The sequence below is a fragment of the Arachis stenosperma genome, chromosome 9, assembly GCF_014773155.1.
Source record: "Arachis stenosperma cultivar V10309 chromosome 9, arast.V10309.gnm1.PFL2, whole genome shotgun sequence".
Lineage (NCBI taxonomy): Eukaryota > Viridiplantae > Streptophyta > Magnoliopsida > Fabales > Fabaceae > Arachis > Arachis stenosperma.
In genome coordinates this window covers 8,978,008-9,002,535 of record NC_080385.1, presented here as the reverse complement: position 1 = coordinate 9,002,535, position 24,528 = coordinate 8,978,008, and the positions used below count along the sequence as shown (strand labels likewise).

At 33.7% G+C, this 24,528-nt stretch overlaps 2 protein-coding genes across 2 annotated transcripts; one reads left to right on the top strand and one right to left on the bottom strand.

Moving 5' to 3' along the window:
• Nucleotides 1-7,638: 7,638 nt before the first annotated feature.
• Nucleotides 7,639-9,701, top strand: LOC130950793 (60S ribosomal protein L37a). Its single transcript, XM_057879383.1, has 5 exons — nt 7,639-7,739; nt 7,818-7,857; nt 8,730-8,818; nt 8,930-9,012; nt 9,372-9,701. The coding sequence occupies exons 1-5, from the start codon at nt 7,737-7,739 to the stop codon at nt 9,433-9,435; spliced, it is 279 nt and encodes a 92-aa protein (XP_057735366.1). The 5' UTR covers nt 7,639-7,736; the 3' UTR covers nt 9,436-9,701.
• A 4,904-nt stretch (nt 9,702-14,605) lies between these two features.
• Nucleotides 14,606-19,796, bottom strand: LOC130951401 (uncharacterized). Its single transcript, XM_057880050.1, has 3 exons — nt 18,584-19,796; nt 16,202-16,463; nt 14,606-15,231 (listed from the first exon to the last, which is right to left on the bottom strand). Exons 1-3 carry the CDS (start codon nt 19,510-19,512, stop codon nt 15,052-15,054), a joined length of 1,371 nt encoding a protein of 456 aa, XP_057736033.1. The 5' UTR covers nt 19,513-19,796; the 3' UTR covers nt 14,606-15,051.
• Nucleotides 19,797-24,528: the final 4,732 nt, after the last annotated feature.

Genomic DNA, 24,528 nt, shown 5'->3' with positions numbered 1-24,528 from the left:
TCAAAATATTATTTGTTAACATATTCTTTTGCATGTACTGTCATAACTGGTGTAAGAACTGAAAAAATAGAAGAATTTTTCAGAGAATCAAAAAAGAAGAAAACCAATGAAAAGGCTGCACAAGGGTATATAGAATTTAGGTGTATATTGCCAATTTTAAGGTGTTTGTTGCTGCTGATAATTATTTTTGCTTTCTCAGGATGAAGGAAGGTGGTTATACTCCCATCGACGGAAGGTCACTATGACTCATCCGAAATGTAAGATCCTTTATTTGATAGAATTTTGCGATCCTGATTTAATTAAATTGTATTTTTACTGAATGATGTTTATTCTATGTTTAGAATGCCGGATGTGAACTTAGAAAGCGAAAATGATCCTTTGTTTCAAACACAAACGGATCAAAGCAGCGTAAACAAATTCATGAATAGCATGTAATTTCTGTTTCTAATACCATTTGCTTAATTCTTTTGTTACCATCTACTTCTAATTCTGTACATATTTTTTTTTAGAAAAGAAAGCCCTTTAATGTTTTATTCAAGAAAAAAAGGCAAGAAAAAAAAAAGAAAAATCAATAACTTCATAAGTTCTAAAAAAACAGAGCATGTGTTTCTTTTCAATGCTTCAAGTATATGTTGACATTATTTTCGTGGATTTCAGGGTGGGTCTGGAAGAAGAATTGGTCAGTGACCCAACTCAACAAAAGATGATCATTGTTCGGATGGAGACACATTCACAATCTGAACCACTTGATATGTGAGTTTACAACCAAATTTCAACCTTCTAATAATCTATTTTAAGGGTGTTTTTTTACTTTTTATTTTTTTCTTGTTTAGAATTTCGATTCAAGTATGCATGCCTCCGTCGCAGTCAACAGCAGCAAGCCCTATACAAGTTGAACCATCCCCCACAAAGTCTCCGAGCAAGAAAATTAGCAAAGAAACAATTAAAGGGTGAGGACTAATATTCGGGTGTATTTGATTATTATTTGGGTATATTATTTTCTTATTTAGGTGTATCTCATCTAGATTGAGGTGAAATTGGTTTTTTTCATAATTTAAATCCTTTTCTCTAACCCTGCAGCACTCCACAACCCCAGCAACCTGCTGAAAGCACACCCACAGTGCCACCAACTCCTTCTAAAATGTAAGTTCTACACAATATAACTCTCTTTCGATATCATTCATCTATTCTTATTCTTATAGTATCTTATATGTCAACACACAGTAATCCACCCCCTGAAGCCACTGCTGCATTGATGATGATCGCCAACACAGCATCCTATGAACCAAAATAATTTTTGATGCCATCATTCAGCCTCAGCTTCACTGATTCAAGTCAAGAAGAAACGCTAACTCAAGAGGGGCGACCAGGATCTGAGAAGGGAAAAAGTTCTGAGACACCAATACTAATTGAAGAATTAGAGGAGCTGGTAGAACAAATTGTAAACACTAGGGTTAAGGCAGCATTGAATTTTGCAGAGGATAAAAGTCTCCCGCTCGAAAAGCAGCCTGCCGACCAAATCTTTGAAAAGTTCAAAACTCCTGCAAGGAGGAAGGAATCGTCGGCCGACTTGAAAGAAAAGTGCTACCTTTGGGCCACACATGTAAAGACCTATGGGGATGGAGGTACTAATGACTGGGAGCCGATGTGCATCCTCAATGCTCAACAACCAATACAATTGTCAAAAATCCACTTCACATCTCTAAAAGATAGTACACATATCGAAGTTGAGGTAATATTAGAATAAGATTAATGATTTTATTATGAGCTGTGATTGCAATATTGATTGATATAATTGATTTGTGTTTTTTGTTTTTCTAGATTGTAACTGCTATGTGTTTGATTCTAAACAAACAAAATAGACTTGAAGAAGAAATTTACTGTCTCCCGCCTACTATTGCAGTAAGGTGTATTGAAATCAATTTTGGGTATATTTATGAAATGTGTTGGGTGTATTAAATATTACGTACACAAATGCTGCAGAACATGGCTATTGGAAATCATGAGGGCGGTGAGTTCTTACATCCAAAAATAAAAAAGCCATTTAACATTGAAGACTACAAAATATTTATACCTTTTTTGGATCTGAAAAAATTGGCATCCCATCCATATGTAAGTTTTCGTTTCTAAAACTTCTTATCGCAATTCTTTAGTTATGTGCCAATTAAAATAAAACACTATTCAATATGGCCATGCTTCAAATATTTGCACCTGTTTGCTATGCAAAACATTGGTGGTTATGGGTAGCTGATGTTAGAAAGAAAAAATTTTGTATCCTTGACTCGTATCACAAGACGTGTCCCTCTAAACCTAGAATGAAACTTAATAAATTTGTTGTAAGTTGATTCTGTTGTTTGTATTTTAATATTTGTGTGTATTTCTGTTCAAAATAAGGTGTATTTTGCGATCCTTTGGGTGTATTCAAATATTAAATTTATTCTTTCTTATATTTTGCTCTATTTTTTTATTTTGGGAGTATGTGATTTCTAGAATGAGAGTATATGCCGGGGCACCTCTCAAAAAAGATGATCGTGAAATTGAATCGCCGTACATCAACATTGCAGGCCAAAAAATGCAGTATAAATCTTTCTCTCTAAAATTTGTGTTTTCTCTTACTGTCATATTTTAATTTGCTAATTTATTTTTGGTTTTCAGCTATGATTGTGCGATTTATGTAATGAAATGGCTTGAAATAATCGAGTATCAAAACATTAAAAATGGGAGATATAACTGCGAGATTTGGACACAAGTAATTGTGTTTAAAAGTATATACCTCTCTATTACTTTACTAAATTAACGAAGTTCAGTAAAAGAATATTCATTTATACTGTAGGTGAAGGTGGACCACTTTAGAGTTGAGTATGTTTCACAGATTTTGTTTCATGAGATGAATCAGGATAGAGATACAGCGATCAAGGAAAGCGAAGCAATAAGATTGTCCAAACTATCTGCAGTGTTATTGAGTCCATATTGTCAAATAGATTCAGATGAAATTAACAGTGATTAGTTTGAGTGGTGTATAGTCTTGGGATAGTTTGAACACTTTTTGTAAAGTTTATGTATATTTAATCCAATCTTATTATAAATTGTTTTTGCATAAATAATCTGTCTGTGCTGTATTCAAAAACTGTCAATTACAGGTTCAAAAAAATCTACCAAACATACTAATACGCCAAATTACTTTCATAATACACCCAAAAATAACTGGTATACACCCAAATTGAGTGCTTACATATTTCCATGGAAAAACCAATCAAAAGTTGTGAAAATTTAGAAATTTGAATTGTTAACCTCTTTAGGAATTGAATTGTATATGTATTGTAAATTTAAAATAAACAAATATAACTAAGACACTAATTTCCAACACAAAAGCAGCATATGAAAAATATATATATATAAAAAAGAAAATTGTTAAAAACAAGATAATGCTAAAATACACACACAAAAATTGATCGTTACACCAAAATATCGTCACTATACACCCAAAAATCTATCCCCTACTGCTGGATCTCTGAACTGATAATTCATAACATGTTTATGATATTGGCTGGAATTTGGTTGCACCACTGATGCGCCATCAAAAAAGTTCAACTGGAAAAAATAAACTGACATATTAACAAAAAAATAAACTCATATACCCTTTGTTCAAAGAACATCACTTTTACCTCGCTTAGAGATTTCGTTTTCTTTTTCTTTGAGACATTTGCAATCTGTTTGTATAACTTTGAACCTAGTCTATTTTTCAGATGTCCTCTTGTTCTCACCCTTGGAGGGCTTTGAAGCTTGTTAACGGATTCTAAGTTAGCATCTTCGTGAGATAATGAACATGTCCCCTTCCTTTTGGCTTTCAGCTCTTGCATCTCAACTACGACGTTATCATAGGCGCAGTACAAAATGGCAGTGAGGTCATCAGATTCTGATGCAAATTTGCATATATTTTGTGAACGAAATACCAATTCATCAAACCTCTAGCTCCTTGGCTCCAACACTGGCTCGTCGTGGCTGCTCTTGATGTGTGTGTGTGTCTCCTCTTTACGTTATTGTTCCATCGTTCCAATATGTATCTCGATGACACTTTGTTTACACGTTCAAAGATTAACACGCTTAGGGCGTGACGACACAATATCCCTCTTGACTCGAATTAAAAGCACTGGCATTTCACTTGGGCTGCTACCGAGTCGTATGTAACATTCACATTCCCTCTGAATTGTGCTTGGACTTCCCTAAACTTCTGGTGAGTGTATACCTGTTGAAATTGAGCTTCTATTGAGGATTTTGTTTCACACGGTATGACGGTGTAAAAATCTGTAACATCCGATTCTCTCTCTCTTTGCTCCCTGCTTCCAAGGAAATTATCGTATTGTTTGAATAATTGAATAAGTGAGATGTTCCGCGTAATGAACTTATTAAAAAAGGCATGCATGCTCTCGCTCCTTTGTGTGCTTCTCATCCCGGCCTAGAAGTGATGATCGAGATAAATTGGAATCCATATATGATGGTCTGCGTAAAGCTCTGCAAAAAACACCTAAATCAGAACTATAATACACCAAAAAACATGCAATTTACACCTCTGCTGCAGATTTTAAAAGACATTACCTAAAAGCCACTTGTGTTCCACAAGACCATACTTCATCAGAAAATCATTCCAATTCCTATCAAATGATTATTTGGTATGAGAGTTCCAAACAATATGGCTCATGTCTTGTTCGATTTCTAGGTATCTCTTGTAGCCGTTTAATTTGTTTGGAATATTCTTCACGATGTGTCAAATACACCAACGGTGAATTATTGTGGCCATACAAGCCTCGACAACCCTTTGCATTGATGCACATTGATCGGCGAGAATCCCTTTCAGAGCATTTCCTCCCATGCAACGAAGCCAACATTCAAATAACCATTTGAATGATTGAATATCTTCCTTTTTCATTAAAGCGCATCCCAGAAGTGTTGACTGACCGTGGTGATTTACCCCGACAAAAGAACCAACAACCATATTATACCTGAAACATATTACGACAAAACATAATTGAAGTCGTTAAATACACCCAAATAATAACCATCTACACCCAAAAAAGTCCAATATACACCTTTGTTGTAGATTTATAAAATAACATTAATTCAACATCATAAACTAGAATAGCATATTACCTGTTTATATTGTAGGTGATGTCAAATGAAATAACATCTCCGAAATACTCACAGGCAACTCTGCTCCTTGCGTCCGCCCAAAAAGCAAGCTTAATCGACTGATCGTCCTCGAGTTCGATCTCGAAAAAGAAATTCTAATTCTTCTCTTTCATTCTTAATAAGTATTTTTCGAATTCTTTTGCATCCTCTAGTTTCGAAACATTCCTCACTTCTCTCGTGATGTAATTTCTCACGTCTTTTTTGATAAAATTTAACTCGTGGTAACCCCCAGCTGTTGCCACAAATGATTGGTGAGTTTTACTTGGTCGGATACCGGCTTTCTCGTTATTCTCTATTGTACGACGCATGAACATGCTTAGTATCCTGTGTTGTTTAAGCATCTCTGCTTGATTTGTACAGTAAGGATGTGAATGATGCAACACGACCTTGGAAATGATCCAAACACCGATGTCCTTCAATATGTATATATAAATTCTTGCGGGACAATTTAATCCTGCTGATGGGTTTGTCTTCTCCGTCGGATATTTTTTCGATTTCGATTTTTCATCTCTGCTATATGTAATTAATTGATACTTAATTTTGTTTCCCTTCTTATTTGTGCTCCAAACTCTTGTAGAAAAACCTGCAGGTTTCGAATAATTCTTGTAAAATTTTGCAGCATCTTCAAGGGTATTAAAAGTCATCCCAATCTTGGAAACAAACTGCTCATCACCATCACAGAGGGGCTATAAAATACACCATATTAAAAGAAGCATAAAGTATAGAATACAAATACAAAAATCAGATTCATGAATCATCATCAAACAGAAACTAAAACAATTCAACTAAAAGAATAAGACAATTCACCCTCAGTCAAATGAAAAGTCAAAACTTGTAAATACACCCAAACTTTTCTAAGGTACACCCAAATATTCCTGATTTACACCCGAAAGTCTGATATAAAATGCATAAAATTCATCAGAACTAGTACATTACATTCAATTCAAACAATGAACAATGAACAGCAAATATCACAGGCAAGGTTCACAAAATTATTCAGCTCCACAATCATAACTACTAACAAAAATATTAACTGGAATTAAACAACACCTCAGGAACTTCATTGGATTCAAATTCAAAATACGCTTCGCTCTGGTTCAGCTGGCAATCTGAAGTTGAATCATCTATTATCTTCAAAATGATTTTAGAAACAATGGAAATCGAGAAAATCAAACAAAAAGAACGGAGAGAGAAACACATGTAAACGCCGAAGGAGAACGCAGAGAGAAACGCACGAAAGAGATCGCAGAGAGAAGGCACGAAAATACAGAAGAACTTCGAAAAAGGAAACGAAATCCTTTCGAAAAAGGAAGTTATATATTCGTGCGTTGATTGATTGAAAATCTGTTAAGAGCCGCGTGGACTAGACGTGTCAGAAGAGGAGCGTTTTAGGGGTAAGTGATTTTTAGGACTTGTAAGACTTGTATAGCAAAAAAGTTTCTATGTAGAGATTAATTTTATACTCTATTATAAGCTTGACCTGTTCTGACGTATTTCTACTTTTATTTCTGATGATGGAAAAGAAATAGAAAATAAAAAATTTGACAAATTTAAAGATAAAATGATATGATTCACTATGCAGAACTATTGAGTACAATTAGAACATGCTACTTTTTGTAATTAGAGTTATGAGAAGTACAGTTATGTTGCTAAAAATAGGAAGGTAACCGAGACCATAATCTATTTTGGAGTTGTAACGAAATCAATGAGACAATTTATTATAATTATTTAACTAGCTACCCATCTAATATCTAATCCCTAAATCCTAAAAAATGAGAATATTTAAATTTTTTAAAAGAATTGATTAATATTGACTAAGTAAAAATTAGTTTTCTTATTTTTTCTTACCTAAAAACATCTTTTATACAATAAATTTATGAATAATGCTAAAAAAATTATTTTTTAAATTAATATTGGCCATTTTTTAAAATTATTTTGTTTATTTTAAATTATAAACCTCAAATAATAAATTTTTGTTTAGTTAAGGATTAATACGCAGTGAATTTGAGTTCTATTTAAAGATTTATTGCTGGTCAATAAGTTGTTGTATGGATAAAACAAGATTCGAATAATCAATATTGTTTAAGTAAACTAATGAGTTAATCATTAGATCAACCCAAATTAATTAAATCATAAATAAAAAATCATAGAAAACTAAGTTAGTTTAGGATTAAAGAATTTTAAATCATAAATATTTAAACAGTAACTTAGTTTCCTATTTCTGTAAATTTATTTATTTATTTATTTTGGTTTCCGCTGTAAATTAATTTTTGAAACGTTTTGTTTTTGCTTTTTTTTTGGACAGGGTCTTGTTTTTGCTTCCGGTTTTTGGACAGGGAGGTCTTGTAAACATGGGCCTTCGGTGAAGGAAATGGGCCTTTACCCGAGTCCATATTGGCCCATCTTGATTAAGACGATAATACCCTAGTAATAAGGTTTGGCTTTTGCTATATCAGAAACCCTGAAGCACCCTCTCATTGCAGCTGCGCAACCAAAAGTATCAGCGTCTTCTCTTCTCTTCCCCCATCGTTTCTCCCTATCCTTCCAAGATGGTACTCTCTCTCTCTCTCTCTCTCTCTCTGCAATAATTTTCTCATGCTCATTGTTGTTTTATTATTTTACACGTGTAGACGAAGAGAACCAAGAAGGCCGGTATCGTTGGGAAATACGGTATGACGAACGTTCCATCTTGTCTATCTCTATTTTTTTCCACTTCAATTTTTGGATATTTTTAGTTTATTTTTCAAGAAGAGAGCTGCTTCTGTTTGTTGTTGTTCTTATTGGACGGTTGGAAATTAAGGAGGGAATAGTTAAAAGTGGCTATTTGAATGGATTAAGCTTTTGAGGTCGTAAACAATAAGATGGTGTCTGGAAGTGCCTATGCTGCTGGTTGTTTGCTTACATTAAGTATTGCAGTTTTTGTGATTGTTTATCAACTCATTTATAACCACAAATTTCTGTTTTTTTTATAATATAATTTTTAAACACTATAAATGGAAATGATTGGTTGTGGATATGCGGTTTTACTCTGCATGCAACTATTTTTTCATTTTTAACTGTATTAAAATTTATTAGTGTATTGGTTTCAATAATACTGTCTTTCTTACCATTATGGAAGAAGGCTCCGATAAAAAATTGCATTTCTTCGGGAATGAAAAAAGATAATCGTACTTTGATTTGGTATTTTGGTTTACATTCTTTGACTCCTTGTTCAAAAGTCTTATATTTAGGAATTCCTGAATTTTGTGTTCTCTATTGGAGATTGTCAAGATGAGCAAGAATATTTCTTCAAAAAGTACCATCAATATGTATTTCAGCAGAATACATTAGTTTTTATTAGGGTTAATTGAATGGAAATGGAATGATCAATCTATTCTGTCATCCCTTTGACAATAAATCCAAAGTTATCTGTTAATAGTGAATTATTTCACTGTCAATGATGCTCTATCTTTATGTGCTTTTTAAGTTTGCTCTTTGGACTCTTTTATGTGTATATGATGTCATATTATTTTGAGTGACATGCTAATGGTCCCGAATTGCAGGCACCCGATATGGTGCTAGTTTAAGGAAGCAGATTAAGAAGATGGAAGTCAGCCAGCACAGCAAATTTTTCTGTGAGTTTTGCGGAAAGGTAATATTTTATTCGGTCTTCATGATCATTTTATGATATATATATATATATATATATATATATTAACAAAAAACCTAATATTTCTATCAATCATGTGCTCGGTCTAAACAGTATGCTGTTAAGAGAAAGGCTGTTGGTATTTGGGGATGCAAAGACTGCGGAAAGGTGAAGGCTGGAGGTGCCTACACTTTGAAGTAAGTTGGTCTTACCATAATCTATGTTTTTTTCCTATTGTATTATTTTGCTGGCTTAAATATATCTTTGGTCCCTATAAATATAAGTTATATTGGTTTTGTTTCCTTTGGATTTTATTAAACTTTGGTCTGCATACTTTAAAAGTACTTACTAGAGGTAAAATTTAGACATGGACTAAAAAATAAGGGAAAATTAGGGACTGAAATGAAAGCAAAATGTTTATAAAGATCCTAATCAAATGATATATTTGTAGATACTAAATATATATTTCAGCCCAATAAGCCTATTTTGCTTTATTCAACAATGGTTGACTATATGAGCAGTTGATTATATGATTTGCTCATATTGTTCTTTACAGTACTGCGAGTGCCGTGACTGTTAGGAGCACAATTCGGAGGCTGAGGGAGCAGACTGAGAGTTAAACACTCAATTATGTCCCAACTTGTTTGCAAAATCTATACAATTTTTGGAACTTCTTTATAATTTGTCAATTTGGTTTGGATAGCTGATGGGGGAAAAGGAACTTTGCAGATTTTTCCTAAGGTGTATCAGAACTGTTACTCGAGAGTCTTTAGTGTTATTCACTTTTGTACTATGTTGGTGGATACTGATTTCATTTCTGTTTCAATTTATAATAGGCTAATAGCACCTTTACTATTCAATTTATAATATATGTTTTGTTGATACCTTTACTATTCATTTTTAAGATTAACCTAACTACTATGAGTTGATATATTTTAATTAAACCATATCATTCATAGAACAACTCGTTGCATTTCTTTACTCTTATGCCGTTTAGCACACTGACCTTCATGTTATATTCTAGCCGTGGCGTAAAAGCCACCTTTATACACTAAAGCACACTTTCAATAGTCATTTGAATCATGATTACATGCGCATAAATGGCTGAAAGAAACCGAAAAAGACCCAAGACCCATTTACGCCACTCCCAAATTTCTAGGAGCATTATAATTACCAACCCAACAATTCAATTCTATCTCCATGGCCTATTTTCAATGGAAAACCTGTGATGCTTGTTTTGCTGATTTTGGTGCATTGTTGACTAAGTCCACACTAGTTGTGGCAGCAAGAAGGCCTCGAGGTAGATTTAATATATGCAAAGAATAATTAGAAGGTGCAGTAGATCAAAGTGAGTATTTTTTTTTTTGTGACTGAACATAACACAAAGAAAAATGACCTAAGAAAAAAGAGCAGTACACCTGCTTGTTTAAAGTAGTAGTCTTAGCCATTAAATCAGCCGCTCTGTTTGCTGGCGCTGGATGAGTTAAGTCTTAGCCATTAAATCAGCCGCTCTGTTTGCTGGCGCTGGATGAGCATTAAAGTAACTGTTCAATTATGTTAAAGCATTTCTTTGCTTTTGTCAAGCAGATTAGAGTCATTCCTAATCATGCTAGTTGTGTCTCGCGAAATAAGAAGAAACGCATCAAGATTATCTATTTCACATATGACCTCTTTGCACTTGCAGTCCCAAACCATAACAAGCCCTCTCCAAATAGCATGAAGCTCACAGCAGAGAACACTAGAAAGAGGTATACTGGCAGAACAACCTTTCATCCAAGTTCCTATGCTGTCTCTAATAATACATCCAAAGCCAGCTAATTGCTCATTTTCAAAAATGTTTGCATCGCAGTTCACTTTAAAGACATTCATTGGAGGTGATTCCCAGTTATATTGCAAAGAAGAAGGAATAATATATTTTTGGGTAGTAACGATATTGGAAAAATCTCGAGCAGCATGTTTAGCCTAGTGAACAATTTTCTCCTTACTCTATAGATCATCTTGATGAAAGATGTCATTGTTCCTATCCTTCCAAATCCACCAAAAGGCCGCTGCAAAGAGGAACTCGTTTTTATTGATGTTAGAACGAATCCAAGACGCAAAATCCAAATTAGAATCCACAGCGGTCATTCCCAAGTTTAAGCTAATCTAAATTTGACGAGCTTTTTGGCAAGTCCTAAAGCAATGATTAATATCCTTTAGAGTAAGATAGCATCTCTGACAAAAATCAGAAGTAACAAGACCTCTTTGAAACCGGTAGCTAGCTGTGGGAACATCGTTGTTGAGGCAAAGTCAGAGCAGACACTTTATTTTTTCCGGTATTCTCAAGCGCCAAAGCCAAAGCCAATTTTCATTATCATTCCAGCCAAATTTCTTCTTCAATAGCCATTCATACCCGCTTTTAGTCGAATAGGTGAGAGTATTTGAATTTGTCCAAAACAAACCTTTTTTATCTCCAGCTTGCTTGATAGGATCAAAGAGTCTCAAATCAAGTTTAACTTCTTCCGAAATCATTGTGCAAAGAATATCCCACCGCCAATGTCCATGGTGCTAGACATCTTCTAACTTCAAGTGAGAATCAGAAATGTGCACAAAAGGAATCAAAGTAGCTAGTGTTCCACATGATCGCCAAGCATGATACCAAAAGGATTGAGACATCCTGCCTGTACACCAATCAAAACCATCATAAAACTTTTCTATTGTCTTATAAATTGCTCGCCAAGTCCTTGAAACATTATTAGAAAAATTGGGTGAAAAGCAAGAACTCCCAGATAAATATTTTGCTAACATAATTCTTACCAAAAACTTATCTTTATTATGTAGTAATTGCCAAACAAGTTTTCCTAATAAAGTAAAATTTACATATTGAGTATCTCTAATTCTCAAGCCTCCATATTTTTTTGGAGTGACAACTTTGCTCCACTTGACCAAATTTAAGCAACGCTCCCCCACCTTTTCCTTCCACAAGAATTGTCTAAGCACAAAATCAATCTTTTGACAAACCGAAGTAGGAAAAAGAGTTACTTGCATCTGATAAATAAGAAGAGAAGAAGTAATAGATTTAATTAAGTAAAGCCTGCTTGCTCTGTTAAGGAGCCTACCTTTCCAACTAGCCAGCCTATTCTTGATCTTCTTTAAAGAGTCCAAAAAAATAGACCTGGCAGCTCGAGATTAATTAAGGTTCTCCCCCAAGTATTTGTCTAGGTCACTAGTAAAAGGAATATGAGAAACACCAAACAACATTTCCTTCCTTCTATTAGAGATTTTTTTAGAACAAATACTTTTAGATTTTTCGATGTTAACCTTCATACCTGAAGATTTGCAAAATAACTCCAAGGTGTGTACAACATTCTGAACTTGATTTTTCTTCACTTTACAAAAAAGGAGGAGGTCCATCTGTAAACATCAAGTGAGAAACTCTAGATCTCCCTCTAGAAACATCCACATCATTCCAAATACCCTCGTCAACTTGTTTGGAAATGAAGCACGCAAATCTCTCAATGCACAAAACAAATAAATAAGGAGAAATTGGATCTCCTTGCCTGATCCCTCTGCAAGGTTGGAAGCTGTCCAATCTATTCCCATTCCAAAAGATGGAAAGATTTGAGGCCTGAACACAATTCATTACAAGTCGAATAATTAGAGAAGGAAAGCCAAAGGATTCAAGAGTGTGCTGAAGAAAATTCCAATCAACTCTATCATAAGCCTTTTCTAAATCAATCTTAAAAGCCATAGCTTCTTTTCTAGACTTTGTCCGCTTAAGAAAGTGAAGAACTTTTTGGGCGATAATAACATTATCAGGCGCTCCTTTACCATGAATAAACCCTCCCTGAGTTGGGTTAACAATCTCATCCAAAAAAGGTCATAATCTATTAACCAACACTTTAGTCACTAACTTATAAATTACATTACAAAGGCTTATTGGCCGAAAATCCTTCAATCTAGTTGGAGGGTCGCATTTAGGGATAAGAATAATCAAAGTTTCCAACAAAAAATGGCTTAACATCTCCCTTAAGAATGCTTTCTGAACAGTACACCACACCTCATGACCCACCATATTCCAATATTCCTTGAAGAAAAAAACTTAAAAACCATCTGGCCCAAGAGTTTTGAACGAGCTCATATTATCCAGAGTTTCTTTAACCTCCAACATTGTCTCTGGTTTAGACAAATTATCACAAGCATATTGGCTAAGAGATGGCATAGGAATTTCTCCTATGCAATTAACATCAACAGGCTCAGTAGAGCAAAAAATATTTTTGAAGAAATGAACAACCTCTCTTTGTAAAACTTTCAGATCATCGAATCAGGACCCATCACTGACCATCAACCCATAAACCTTGTTAGATTTTCTTTTAAGGATGGTTTGCATATGAAAAAAGCTAGTATTTCTATCACCATACCGAATCCATTGATCTCTTGACTTCTGGTACCAAAGCAATTCTTTTTGGGCCAACATTAGATTATACTCAGGTCTCAATTCCTCCTCTTTGTGCTTCAAAATCGGATCATCATCAACTTCCATTTTCCGTTGAATACAATTCAAATAAACCTCCAATTCCCTCTTTTTAATAAAAATATTGCCGATGAGTATGATAAGAAGAGAATTTTTCATCGAAAATCATGTCTAGGATAATAAAGTTTGCCATTATGGCTCAATTAATATAATTTTTTCGAGGTAAATACCAATTCGATATTTAAAAGATTCTTACGCGGATAAAATAGTATCTTAATAATATTATCGACAAAATAGTTCTCGAAAGATTTTAAAAATTGACAAGCGTGTTTCTGAATTTGTGGAAGCACATCTCCAATGAAAAAGATATTGAGGTGGCAATTATATTTTGTTAATATGACATATTTCTTTAACTAATTACTGAGTTGGCTTTTATAATTCATTTTTAACAATTACAAGCTGGATCCCTAAATTTTAACAATTAATTTTAATCCTTTTCTTTCTTCCATCTTTCTCCTTCTCTTCCTTTTTTTTTTTTTTACCATTTTTCTTCTTTTCTTATTTGATTTTTTTTTATTTTTTTTTCTCCTCTTCCTTGTTATTATCATTATTATTATCATTTTTTTTTAAGTTCAATATCACATAATTAATTTAAGGACAACAAAAATGACCAACAAAAAAGCTCTCATTCTCAAAGTCAACTTGCGTGGCTCGCCGCATTGTCGTCGGCAATGAAGTCGGGTGCAGCTTGGACAAGGATGAAGGGTGCATGTGTTGTGACTCTGGATGTTTGTGTCAAAATCCTAAACCCTATATCGGAAGCAGCTTTTTATTAGTCTAATGCTGCACATTCTCATTCACTATACTTTAATAACATGACAAATCCTAGAACGTATGATGTACGAGGATTGAGTTTTACGTGAATGGAGTGAATTAAAGTACCTGCAGATTGGATTAGTGTTGCTACCTCCACACCTAGTTGGTAGAAGATGGAGCTTAAAGTGTGAACCACCACAATTAATCCGGTGTAGTGGTGTATCACAACCATGCTGTCTTACAACAATGGTAGTTCCCACGAACCCAAAGATTATGAAGCCAGACTCATAAGAGTAGAATTTACGATCACGTGGAACTAATTTTTAAGATTCACCTACCTACTACTACTCTATGAGTTGATATATTTTAATTCCACCGTATCATTCATAGAACAACTCATTACATTTCTTTCCTTTTATGCCATTTAGCACAACACCTTCATGTTATATTCTAGCCGTGGCGTAAAAGCAACTTTTATATACTAAAGCACACTTTCAACAGTCATAAGTCATGATTACATAAACACAAATGACTGAAAGAAACTGAAAAAGATCCAAGACCCATTTACACCACTCCCAAATTTCTAGCAGCATTGTACCAACCCAAATTTGAAACCAACTAATATTTATTTGGGAAGACTTCAATAAATCACATTTCATACCAGAGTCATTGAAGCAATTTATATAAAGTTGTGGGACAAAGAAACATTTTATGGTTCATATTTCTTTTCCCTTTACCAAAAGATTTACAACAACAGTAGCTGGATAAAGGTTTCACCTTCAAACCAGCATTTACATCTACAGACATTTACAAAATGTGGAGAAAGTAAAAGAGAGATATCTATAGTTTTAGCATATGGAAGCTATTACCCTTCCTTTCTATACAAGACTCATGGCAGATAAGGTAATAAAATCCGCTTGCTGCTTAAACAGCAATCTTATGATTCTCTGCTAATATAAAAGCAGCCTTACACAATGGGGACTCTAATGCTCTCTGTGTTAACATTGGGATGCATTTGTTTCTGCACAGCCTTGAGCGCGGCTAGCCTAGCTGCATTGGCTGCTCTATTCGCGGCCGCTACTGCTCGATTCACCCTTTCATCTACCTTGGCCACATCGTATGCCTTCTCAGCTGCTCGCCTTGCTTCCTGTGATCAAACAAAGAATTAGCATAGTTTTCCACTATCGGTTTATCGTCCACAAATATCATTGAATTCTGTCAAATTCGACCCCTTTTTTCCCTGATGTGTAGCTCTAGATACTGTTCTTTCTTTCCTTGTAATTTAAGTCGAGGATCCTTCATATGTGGTGATTAAAAGCAAACTTGAAAATGTACTTTTAAACAAAATTTGTGGCAGTGCAAATACACACACACACACACACACACATTATGTGGGTTACTACTTAGGATCAACTTACCATAGTAAATTTAAGCAGATTTTACACCCTTATAATAATTTTTTAGTGCGAATTTTTTACAAAGTTGAAGTTTATATCCTGAAGATTATAGCTAAAGTTTTAATATTAATTTAAAATCATTCATTGTAAAATGCAGCTAATGTAATACATATGTTAACATCTAAATACAACAATTGTTTGATCAGATTGCTTTTTATACTCTTTTTCTTTTTCTCTCAAAATTTGGCATAAATTTTTTGCATAGATAACTATAATTCAATAATTGAATTAATAGAAATTTTAATTTCCAGAAACTTATTATATTGCACAACTTCGAATAAAATTATAATGCTGCAACTTGATCTTAACCTTACAAGAAAAATGTAGCAACAAAAGCTCACAAGAAAGCACTGCCACACCAATAAGAATTTTTAAAAACCCAAACACAATATGAACACAAATTAATCAGATCAAATCATACAATTAACTGTGGAATGTTAAACAAAGAAAAATGACATCAACCTGCCATTGCCATAACATAATCAAAGAAATTGGGAATGATAATAATTTAGATTGATAATGATAATCAATAATCAAGACCAATATGTGGACCCAAAAGACAAAGCATTCAAAATCATTCATCTTTATCCTTAAACTATTTAACGAGAAAAGAGCACTTATCAATAAACTGAGGTTAACAAAATCATAAGCAGAGTGTACCTGCACTGCATTAAGTATTCTAGAATGATTGACACCAACGGGAGAAACTGGATACATGGCATTCTGTGTGCTTGGGACATCAAGAACTCCATTTTGCCAATGACCAGATTGGTTTTCCCCATTTCTGAACGTATACATTCCGAGTCCTTGCCTTCTACCCTCATGCCAGGTTCCTTCATAAAGATGGTCGTTTGCGAATCGATATACCCCAAATCCATGCATTTTGTCCGCAAAGTATTCACCAGCATATGTATCCCCATTTCTGATGAAACACACAGTTAGTTCTAAATGTATACATAACCTGCATACTTTTATCGGTGACAAAAAGAAAAAGGATGCTATTAACGCCCTGAGCAGTTCAGCTAAACAACAAAGAACTGACGGGTCTTCCTTAGAAGAGACGGATGCCAAATCTGAGAGAAATCAGAATGATGCATGCACAGTAGGATTAAGCTCGAAGTTTCGTTATAGGCATACCAATTAGGATTGTACTCACTGATACTGACAGCACAGTCTAGTTTGCATTGATAAAGCATATTGTATCTATCTAGATGTGGAAAAGAGTAGATAAGAAAGTGCAGTGGTCAAAGAAAATATAGTCATTTAGCTTTTGTTAATTGTCTTAATTAAGTAGACCTACGAGGGATAAAAGAGAAGAACAAAAGAATAGTCACTGCATTTTATGTGGCAGTGAATAAAATTTTGGTATTATAAACCACAGTGGTATGATGAGATCACATTCTCTAGTCATCAAGTAAGAATATTGCAGTGACATCGTACAACAGACCATGGAGGAACTTTACAGCAGATGGCTGCTGCTATTAACATTGTAAGGGACTTTAAAATGGCAACTGAGGTACATAAATAGTTACAAAGATCTAATATGACATGAAATCACAAAGAAATCAATCCCAAATGGATTACAATAAGCCATGATGTAAGGAACACAATAGATCATTTTCCTTTTAGACATCCTAAAGAGTTTTCAAGCTTTGAGTGATATAAGGCAGGCTATGCAGATATGAAATTAAAATTTGGTAAGTACTAAAACCATAAATATTAAAAACTGGGGCATATATAAATCTTCACTTTATAATTTTATTGTTTCATTTTCTATACTTATTGATTCTATTTGTCAGCTATGTTCTTAATGAACAGAATAAAAAATGCCCACGTTTATCAATCAAGTGACCAAAACCAGCAAGGAATTGGCAAAATATCTGAATCCAATGACAATCAAAAGAACAATCAAAAGGTTATTAACATGATTTACTTGGTGAGTTTCTGAATTAATTCATCATGTTTATGCTTATATTCAGCTGATTACTAACCAGTCAAAAGACAAGGAGACCAACCCCTTCCATATCTAAAATATAACAATCAGCATCACAAAATGCTTTATAATCTCTATAGCCTTCATTTCCTTTCTTTTTGCTACCCTTTATTCAACACAAATAGACAACAAGCACACATAGGAGTACAAACACTAGTATGGCATATCCATCAATTTTGTTTCACTCCGATTTTATGGATCTTAACAAGTTCTGAAATTATAGCTCAAAATCAAACAATTCAAATTTTCTTCCCACAATGAGTAAATTGAATGATTTGAATTCGTGAAGGATCAGTTGTTGAATTTCAAGTTCAAAATTTGGTAAGGTGAATATCAAGGAGTTACTGCTCTGTTTGTCCCTAGGAATTTGTTCGTAAGTAAGTGGAATATGGAATTCCAAAGGAGGTAAAGAGGAATTTCTTAGCTTGCACTATTGAAACTAAACCTCGGATTCGTATGGGGAGTCTATTCTGAGTTTCCTCTTTTCCCATTTGTTACACAACAAGATTCAGCCAATGGCTGTGTTTGCCATTCTTCCCAGAAACCTTCTCCATGACTGGTAGAATTGTAGCTAGACTCTATGTCCTACATCTTGGGGATGCTTAATGCATCCCTTCATCAGTAGGTCTTAAAACTCCCGTTTATTTTAAGGCCTGATATCATTCACATGTTTTCTTTTCGGATCTCTTAGCGTATCTCTACATATGTTGTCAGATTAAATATTGTATTAATTCATTTTAAGTTTATTCCTACATCTCATTCCTAGAATGGAAATGCTTAAGACAGGTTAAAGTTCAAAGAAAAATCATCCAGAAAAAGAAATCAAAACACTCTCTCTGCAACATCCTGCATAAAATTCCTCACAATTCCGTGTGCCTATATCGAATTACATGATCTAAGCAATCAACAAGAAAAACTAACAAAACCAATCATCAAACATATGCAATTTGTCATCCTAATCTTTATGCCCTATAAAAGAATTTTACACTATCAATCCATCAAAATTAAATCCTCCAGAAATAAAATCAAGAAACACGACAAGGAATTACCTGAAATGGTAGTGTCCAAGACCATGCTTAACCCCCCACTTGAACTCCCCAACATACTTGCTCCCATCATCACAAGTATGAACTCCACAGCCATGGCTCTGGCCACTCGACCACTCCCCGGCATAAACATCCCCAGTGTAGAATCTATAAACCCCGAAACCGTGCCTCAATCCCATCTTAAACTGCCCTTTATACCTGCTCCCTCTGGCCCATGTCTCCACCCCAAAACCCTCATACTTCCCATCCACCCAATCCCCTTCATACCTCCCACTCATACTATAATAATAAACCCCACTCCCCCAACACTTCCCCTTCCTTATCTCCCCCTGGTAAACGTCGCCGTTCGAGAACACCTGTTCCCGAAAACCCGTGGATCCACCGTAGGAGGAGCCCTGCTGTTTCTGTTTCTTCCTCCCCACGGCCCAGAAGACCGGCAGCAGCGGCCGCGGCCTGAATCGGCGGATGGAGGATGGGAGGCGTGGGAGGGCTAATTGAAGGGAAAAGAGCAAGGCCCCGGCGGCAGAGACGGCGGAGACGAACTCAAGAAGGAGCAAGAAGCTGTCGGGAAAGAAAACGATAATCAGATAGAACACAAAGAACGAGAGGATAACGATGGTGACGTGGAACCTCAGGCCGCGAATCGAAGGTAACTGAAACTGAATTCTGTTAGCGACTAACTGAATTCTGTTAAGCAATAACTGAATTCTGTTATTGTTATCACTTTTGGATGACGACGACGACGCCGCCGCCGCCGCCGAAGACGTTGCTAGTTGGTAGAGGGTTGGGGATTTGGAGAGGGATTGGGTCAAGAGTGGTCTCTTGTAAGTTGTGGCGGTTTGAGTTTGGTGAGTTGGTTGATTGAAAATGAAATCGGAAGAGACGCCACTGCTTTCTTTTCCGATCTGAACTTCGGATTTCTTATGATGCATTACATAATAATGAACGGATTCACTTCTAGGGTTGATTTCTTCAGTTTTGGGGCTAGTACAGTAGTTGTTCAAGTACAGTATAATAATAATAATGTGGGGTTTTTATTTGTGTGATTTTGTTTGTGCCAATGGGAGGGAGGAGTGACTTGTATTTATTGTTGTTGAGTTTGTTTTGTGTTTGTATTGATGCCGTACATCAAAAGCGGCGTGTGCGAAGAGTTTAAGATTAGGGGAGTGAATGGATATTTAATGCTAGGTTTGTTTCTTGCTGTACCTTCTTAGCGAAGGTGCAATACACCCTTAACTTCTTCTGAACCGTTCATGCAAATGCAATTCACTCGGTCCTTGAATAAGAAGAATAACATTGTTCTAGATTTGGCTTGTCTAAAAATGCATGAATTTCTAGGGGTTTTGGACGGGGATTCGGATCATCTGATATCCCATTAAATCCAACTCAATCTGATTATATTAGGAATTGTATCTTGGCCAATAATTGGACGAAATCTGGTTATACTTAATTTTAATCGATTTGAGTAGTGAATTTGGAATTACGAAGTTCGAATCTATAATGTTAAGGTTATAAAACAAATTTTTTTTATTAAAAATATAAAAAAAATTAAATTTTTAATGTATTTGTTTTATATTTATTAAATAAAAAATATTTAAAATATTTTACTAATAATAAGTTTTTCATGTGCCCTAATAACACATGTTAGTTCAATTTTAAAAAAATATAGTATTTATATAATTTTTACTAACCTGATCTCACTTTAATTATTATATCTTTTTCTTAGGCCTAGTTTGAATAAACAACTTGAAGGTTACAGAAGGTTTAAAGAAAGAGAGGTTGAATCTAATCTACAGTCCTCTTTTGTATTAATGGATTGAGCCTTTAATGCCAATCTTACACTTAAAATCTATTTGAACAGTGCAGCGAAAAATTTAAGAGACAATTTCCTTTTGTCTCATAAATATTAAAATACAGAATAGTATGAGAAAAAAAAAAGATGACACAGTCATATATCTTGGTTCAGTTATTTTGTGCAATGTAACCTACATCCAGTCTCCACCACAACAAAGGTGAATTTCCACTAATATCAAAGTATTACATACACTAATTCCTTAGGATTCACACAATCCCTTCTAGACTCTCAAGTTTCTTCGTAAACTTGACTTGATTATGCTAATACCTAAACTCTTTACACTAAATGCTTATCCAACTTAGCAAGGAGCACCCCACAAGTACTTGACACAAGACAAAAAATTACAACTAAAGAAAATCAGAATCCACTCTTGACTTTTCTGTCAAATATTTCACTCAACCTTTTTCACTCTTAGACTTTTTCTCAATGTCTCTCTTTCATCATTTTACCTCTCAAAGACAATACAAAAAGATATACATTGAAAATGAAATACAGACTATAAAATATGAAGGAGATGAATGCATTAATAGCCTTTGTTGCTATAAGTTGAATCGGATTCAGCTAATCCTGATTGAGTTTTTCATCTTGACGGAATGGTTCTTTAACTTAGAAAACACTGTCCAAAATATTGAACTCTTCTCAAGGAAGCTCTCAAAACAAACCCAAATTCTAGTTCTCTCTCCTTGCTTCTTTACCAGAAACATTTTTCTTTTTGTACCTTGTGCTGTGTCACGGTTATGGTGTCTCCCAAGTCAACTTTTTGGATTTTGAGTTCTGATAAAACCATCCATTTTCTTTCTTTAATCAATTCCTAAATTAGGGATATCAAATCTGATTTTCTTGCTTGACCGTGGTCAACAGAGCAGCAGAGATGATCTTACTCAATGATAATTTTAAATCTAAACCCTTGAAAATGTGCTTTGACTCCAAGTAATTTTGTAAGTCATTGATTTTCAGCAGAAGTAATTAGACATTACTTTCTTCATTAATCCAGAAATGGTATCGCAGAAAGTTGGAGAAGGAGTGAAGAAAATAAATTGTATACAAATGAAAATAAATTACATTTATCTTCTGACTTAACTTAGCTTGCTTTGATTAGGGTGATTAGACATTTACTTTTGTGATTTATCCTTTCTCTTTCTTTTTTCTTTGATGAATAAACAAGAAGAACAAAGCTCTCTCTTTCTTTCTGATTCTGACCGAAGCAAACTTGTGAGTATTGACTTTAGAAGGCTTCAGCTTATTCAGTTTGGTGGAATCTTCTTGGACTTTGGTTGGATATATTTTTCATTCAACCCAGTTGATTTTTTTGCTTTATTTCTTTGGACTTTGAGAGTTAGAGAGCCTATCGAGATCTCTTTGGGCTGCAGCTATTTTGGTCTACAATTATTAACCAAGACAATCAAAATTAATTGGGTGTTTGAACCATTAGATCAATGTTTGTCATTATCAATTGAGTTAGTTAATTTCTCAACTCATCACAACTTAATTAAGTTTCTTTTGAAAAAAGAGTTTAAATAATAAATATTTATATTAAAAGTAGTTTATAAATAAGTTATTTGGTGTTTGGTTTTTTAGTTTTAAAAGTGTTTATTTTAAAATAAGAGTGATAAAAAATTTTTATTATAAAAAAGTCATTTGTTTTTAACTTCTCTATAAAAAAATTTTTATTATAAGAGAAGTCAATTTTTTTTTTTACTTTTTCATAAACACTTAAATAATTTTTAGAAAGTTATATAATTTGATTTTAAAAATTGTACCCAATATTAATGTTATAACTTTTCATAAATTAAAAATTAAAAAAAATTACTTATAAACCTATCCAAAATGCCTTATTATGATTCTTGCAGAGCCAAAAAAAAAAAAAAAAAAGGGAAAGAGAGTGCACTGAGAATGTAAAAGCTCATAATCATAGATTGTATTGCAGTGGTTTATGTTATGTGAGCATGAGATACATAGAGTTCTCGTGCACATATATGATCATGCATGATAAAAGACTCTGGCTCATAACAACTATATCAACCCAAGAATTCTAACAAATTTCACTCACTAACCAACTCTTCTTTACTAATAAATTTTTGACCCAAACTATGACTCTCCACAACACTCTTACCTTCAAATTTAGATGGGAATTGTCACTAATCCTAATAAGTTTACTGCAAAACCTCTCAAACAATCTAATTGAAAGTGGCTTTGTCAATATATCTATCACTTGATCATTTGCACGAATCATGTGATAATGCTTCGGGTCCTTATAAGGTTCTGAGCCGTTCGTTGATGGTTTTAACGAGTTCATCATTGAAGTTGGCATGGAATTGGAGGAGCTCATTCCCGACTTTGCAAGAAGATCTTGAGCATACTTTGTTTGATTCAACATCAATGATCCTCTGTTAAGAAACGAAAACTCTAATCCAAGAAAAAAAAATCTGCCAAACTCTTGAGAGGAAAAGTAGTGTTCAAATTTTTAATTAAAGTTTCAATTTCAGAAGCATTACTTTCAATGACCAAGATATTATCTACATAAGTTAGAAGATATATAATAGAAGAAGAAAAATTTTTAATGAAAAGAGATACATCTGATCGAGTATTTTGAAATCCAAACATGTATTAGGTTGCTGCCAAAGTTTGAAACCAAGCTAAAAGAGCTTGTTTTAAACCATAAATAACCTTGTGTAACTCACATACCATTGTAGAATCAGATGCAACAAATTCCTCTAGTTGTGACATATACACTTTTTTGTCGGACAATCCATTGAAGAATGCAAGCAATGCAATCAATGGGAAACTTATGATGCTTGTTTTGCTGATTTTGGTGCATTGTTGACTAAGTCCACACTAATTGTGGCAGCAAGAAGGCCTCGAGGCTTGGTGGATTTGGTTTTAGAGCGAGTGATCATTGGGTGTGAATTTTTTATTGAATGTTATGAGGACTCAAAAGGTTGTTGAATCTTTATGCCTCCAATTGGAAAAGAGTTAGCAGGTACGGTATGAGTATTATTAGTCTCACTATTAGTAGCAACATTATTGTTAGACAAAAGAAAATTGTTATAAGCAATGAATTTAAAGTAGGCTGCAATAGTGGAATAGAAGTTAGTGGATGTAATATATACAAAGAATAATTAGAGGGTGCGGTAGAATTTTTCATAAAAAATCATGTCTAAAATAATAAAGTTTGCCATTATGATTTAATTAATATAATTTTTTAACGTTAGATAAGAGGTAAATACTAATTCGTTAATCAAAATATTTTTACTCTAATAAAATAGTATCTTTATAATAATATCAATATAATAACTCTTAAAAGATTTTTTAAAAAATTGACAAGCGTGTTTTTAAATTTGTAAAAACACATTTTCGACAAAAAGATTATTAAGGTATCCATTATATTTTGATAATATGACATATTTCTTTAACTAATTATTAAGTTGGCTTTTATAATTAATTTTTAACAATTATAAGCTGAATTTTTAATTTTTAACAATTAATTTTAGTCTTTTTTTTTCTTCTTTTTTCTTCTTTCTCTTCCTTCTTTACGGTTAAAAATTAAAATATTTTTGTATCACGATTAAAAATTTTTAGTGCTATTTCTATTAAATTATCCATAATTCAAAATTTTTCATCCTCATCACCTTATTTCACATTCTTAAGATTTTTTTTATTTCACACTCTTAATAAAAATATGTGTTATAATTAAGAAATTTTAGTGGCAAACTTAAAAAACTTCTAATCTCATGGTTAAAAAATTTTAGTGCTACTTTTTGAAAAATTTTTGCATATTCAAAACTTTTCATCATTGTCTTTTTCTTCATTGTCATTTTTTTTTTCTTCTTCATCTTTTAATTTGTGTTTTATTTATTCATAATTCTTCTTGTTTCACTTGACAAGAAAAAGAGAGAAAAAGTAAAGCAAAGAAGAACAAAAATAAGAAATACTACAATAACTAAGGTAATATTTGGTTGATGTCCATATCTCATTGGACACGGTGATACATGCCTATTATTTGGTCTGGTGAAACAGATTTTTGAAGGATACGAATGGACATGAAAATATTAAATTTGTGTACTTCTAATTTACTGAGACACTGAAACACAAA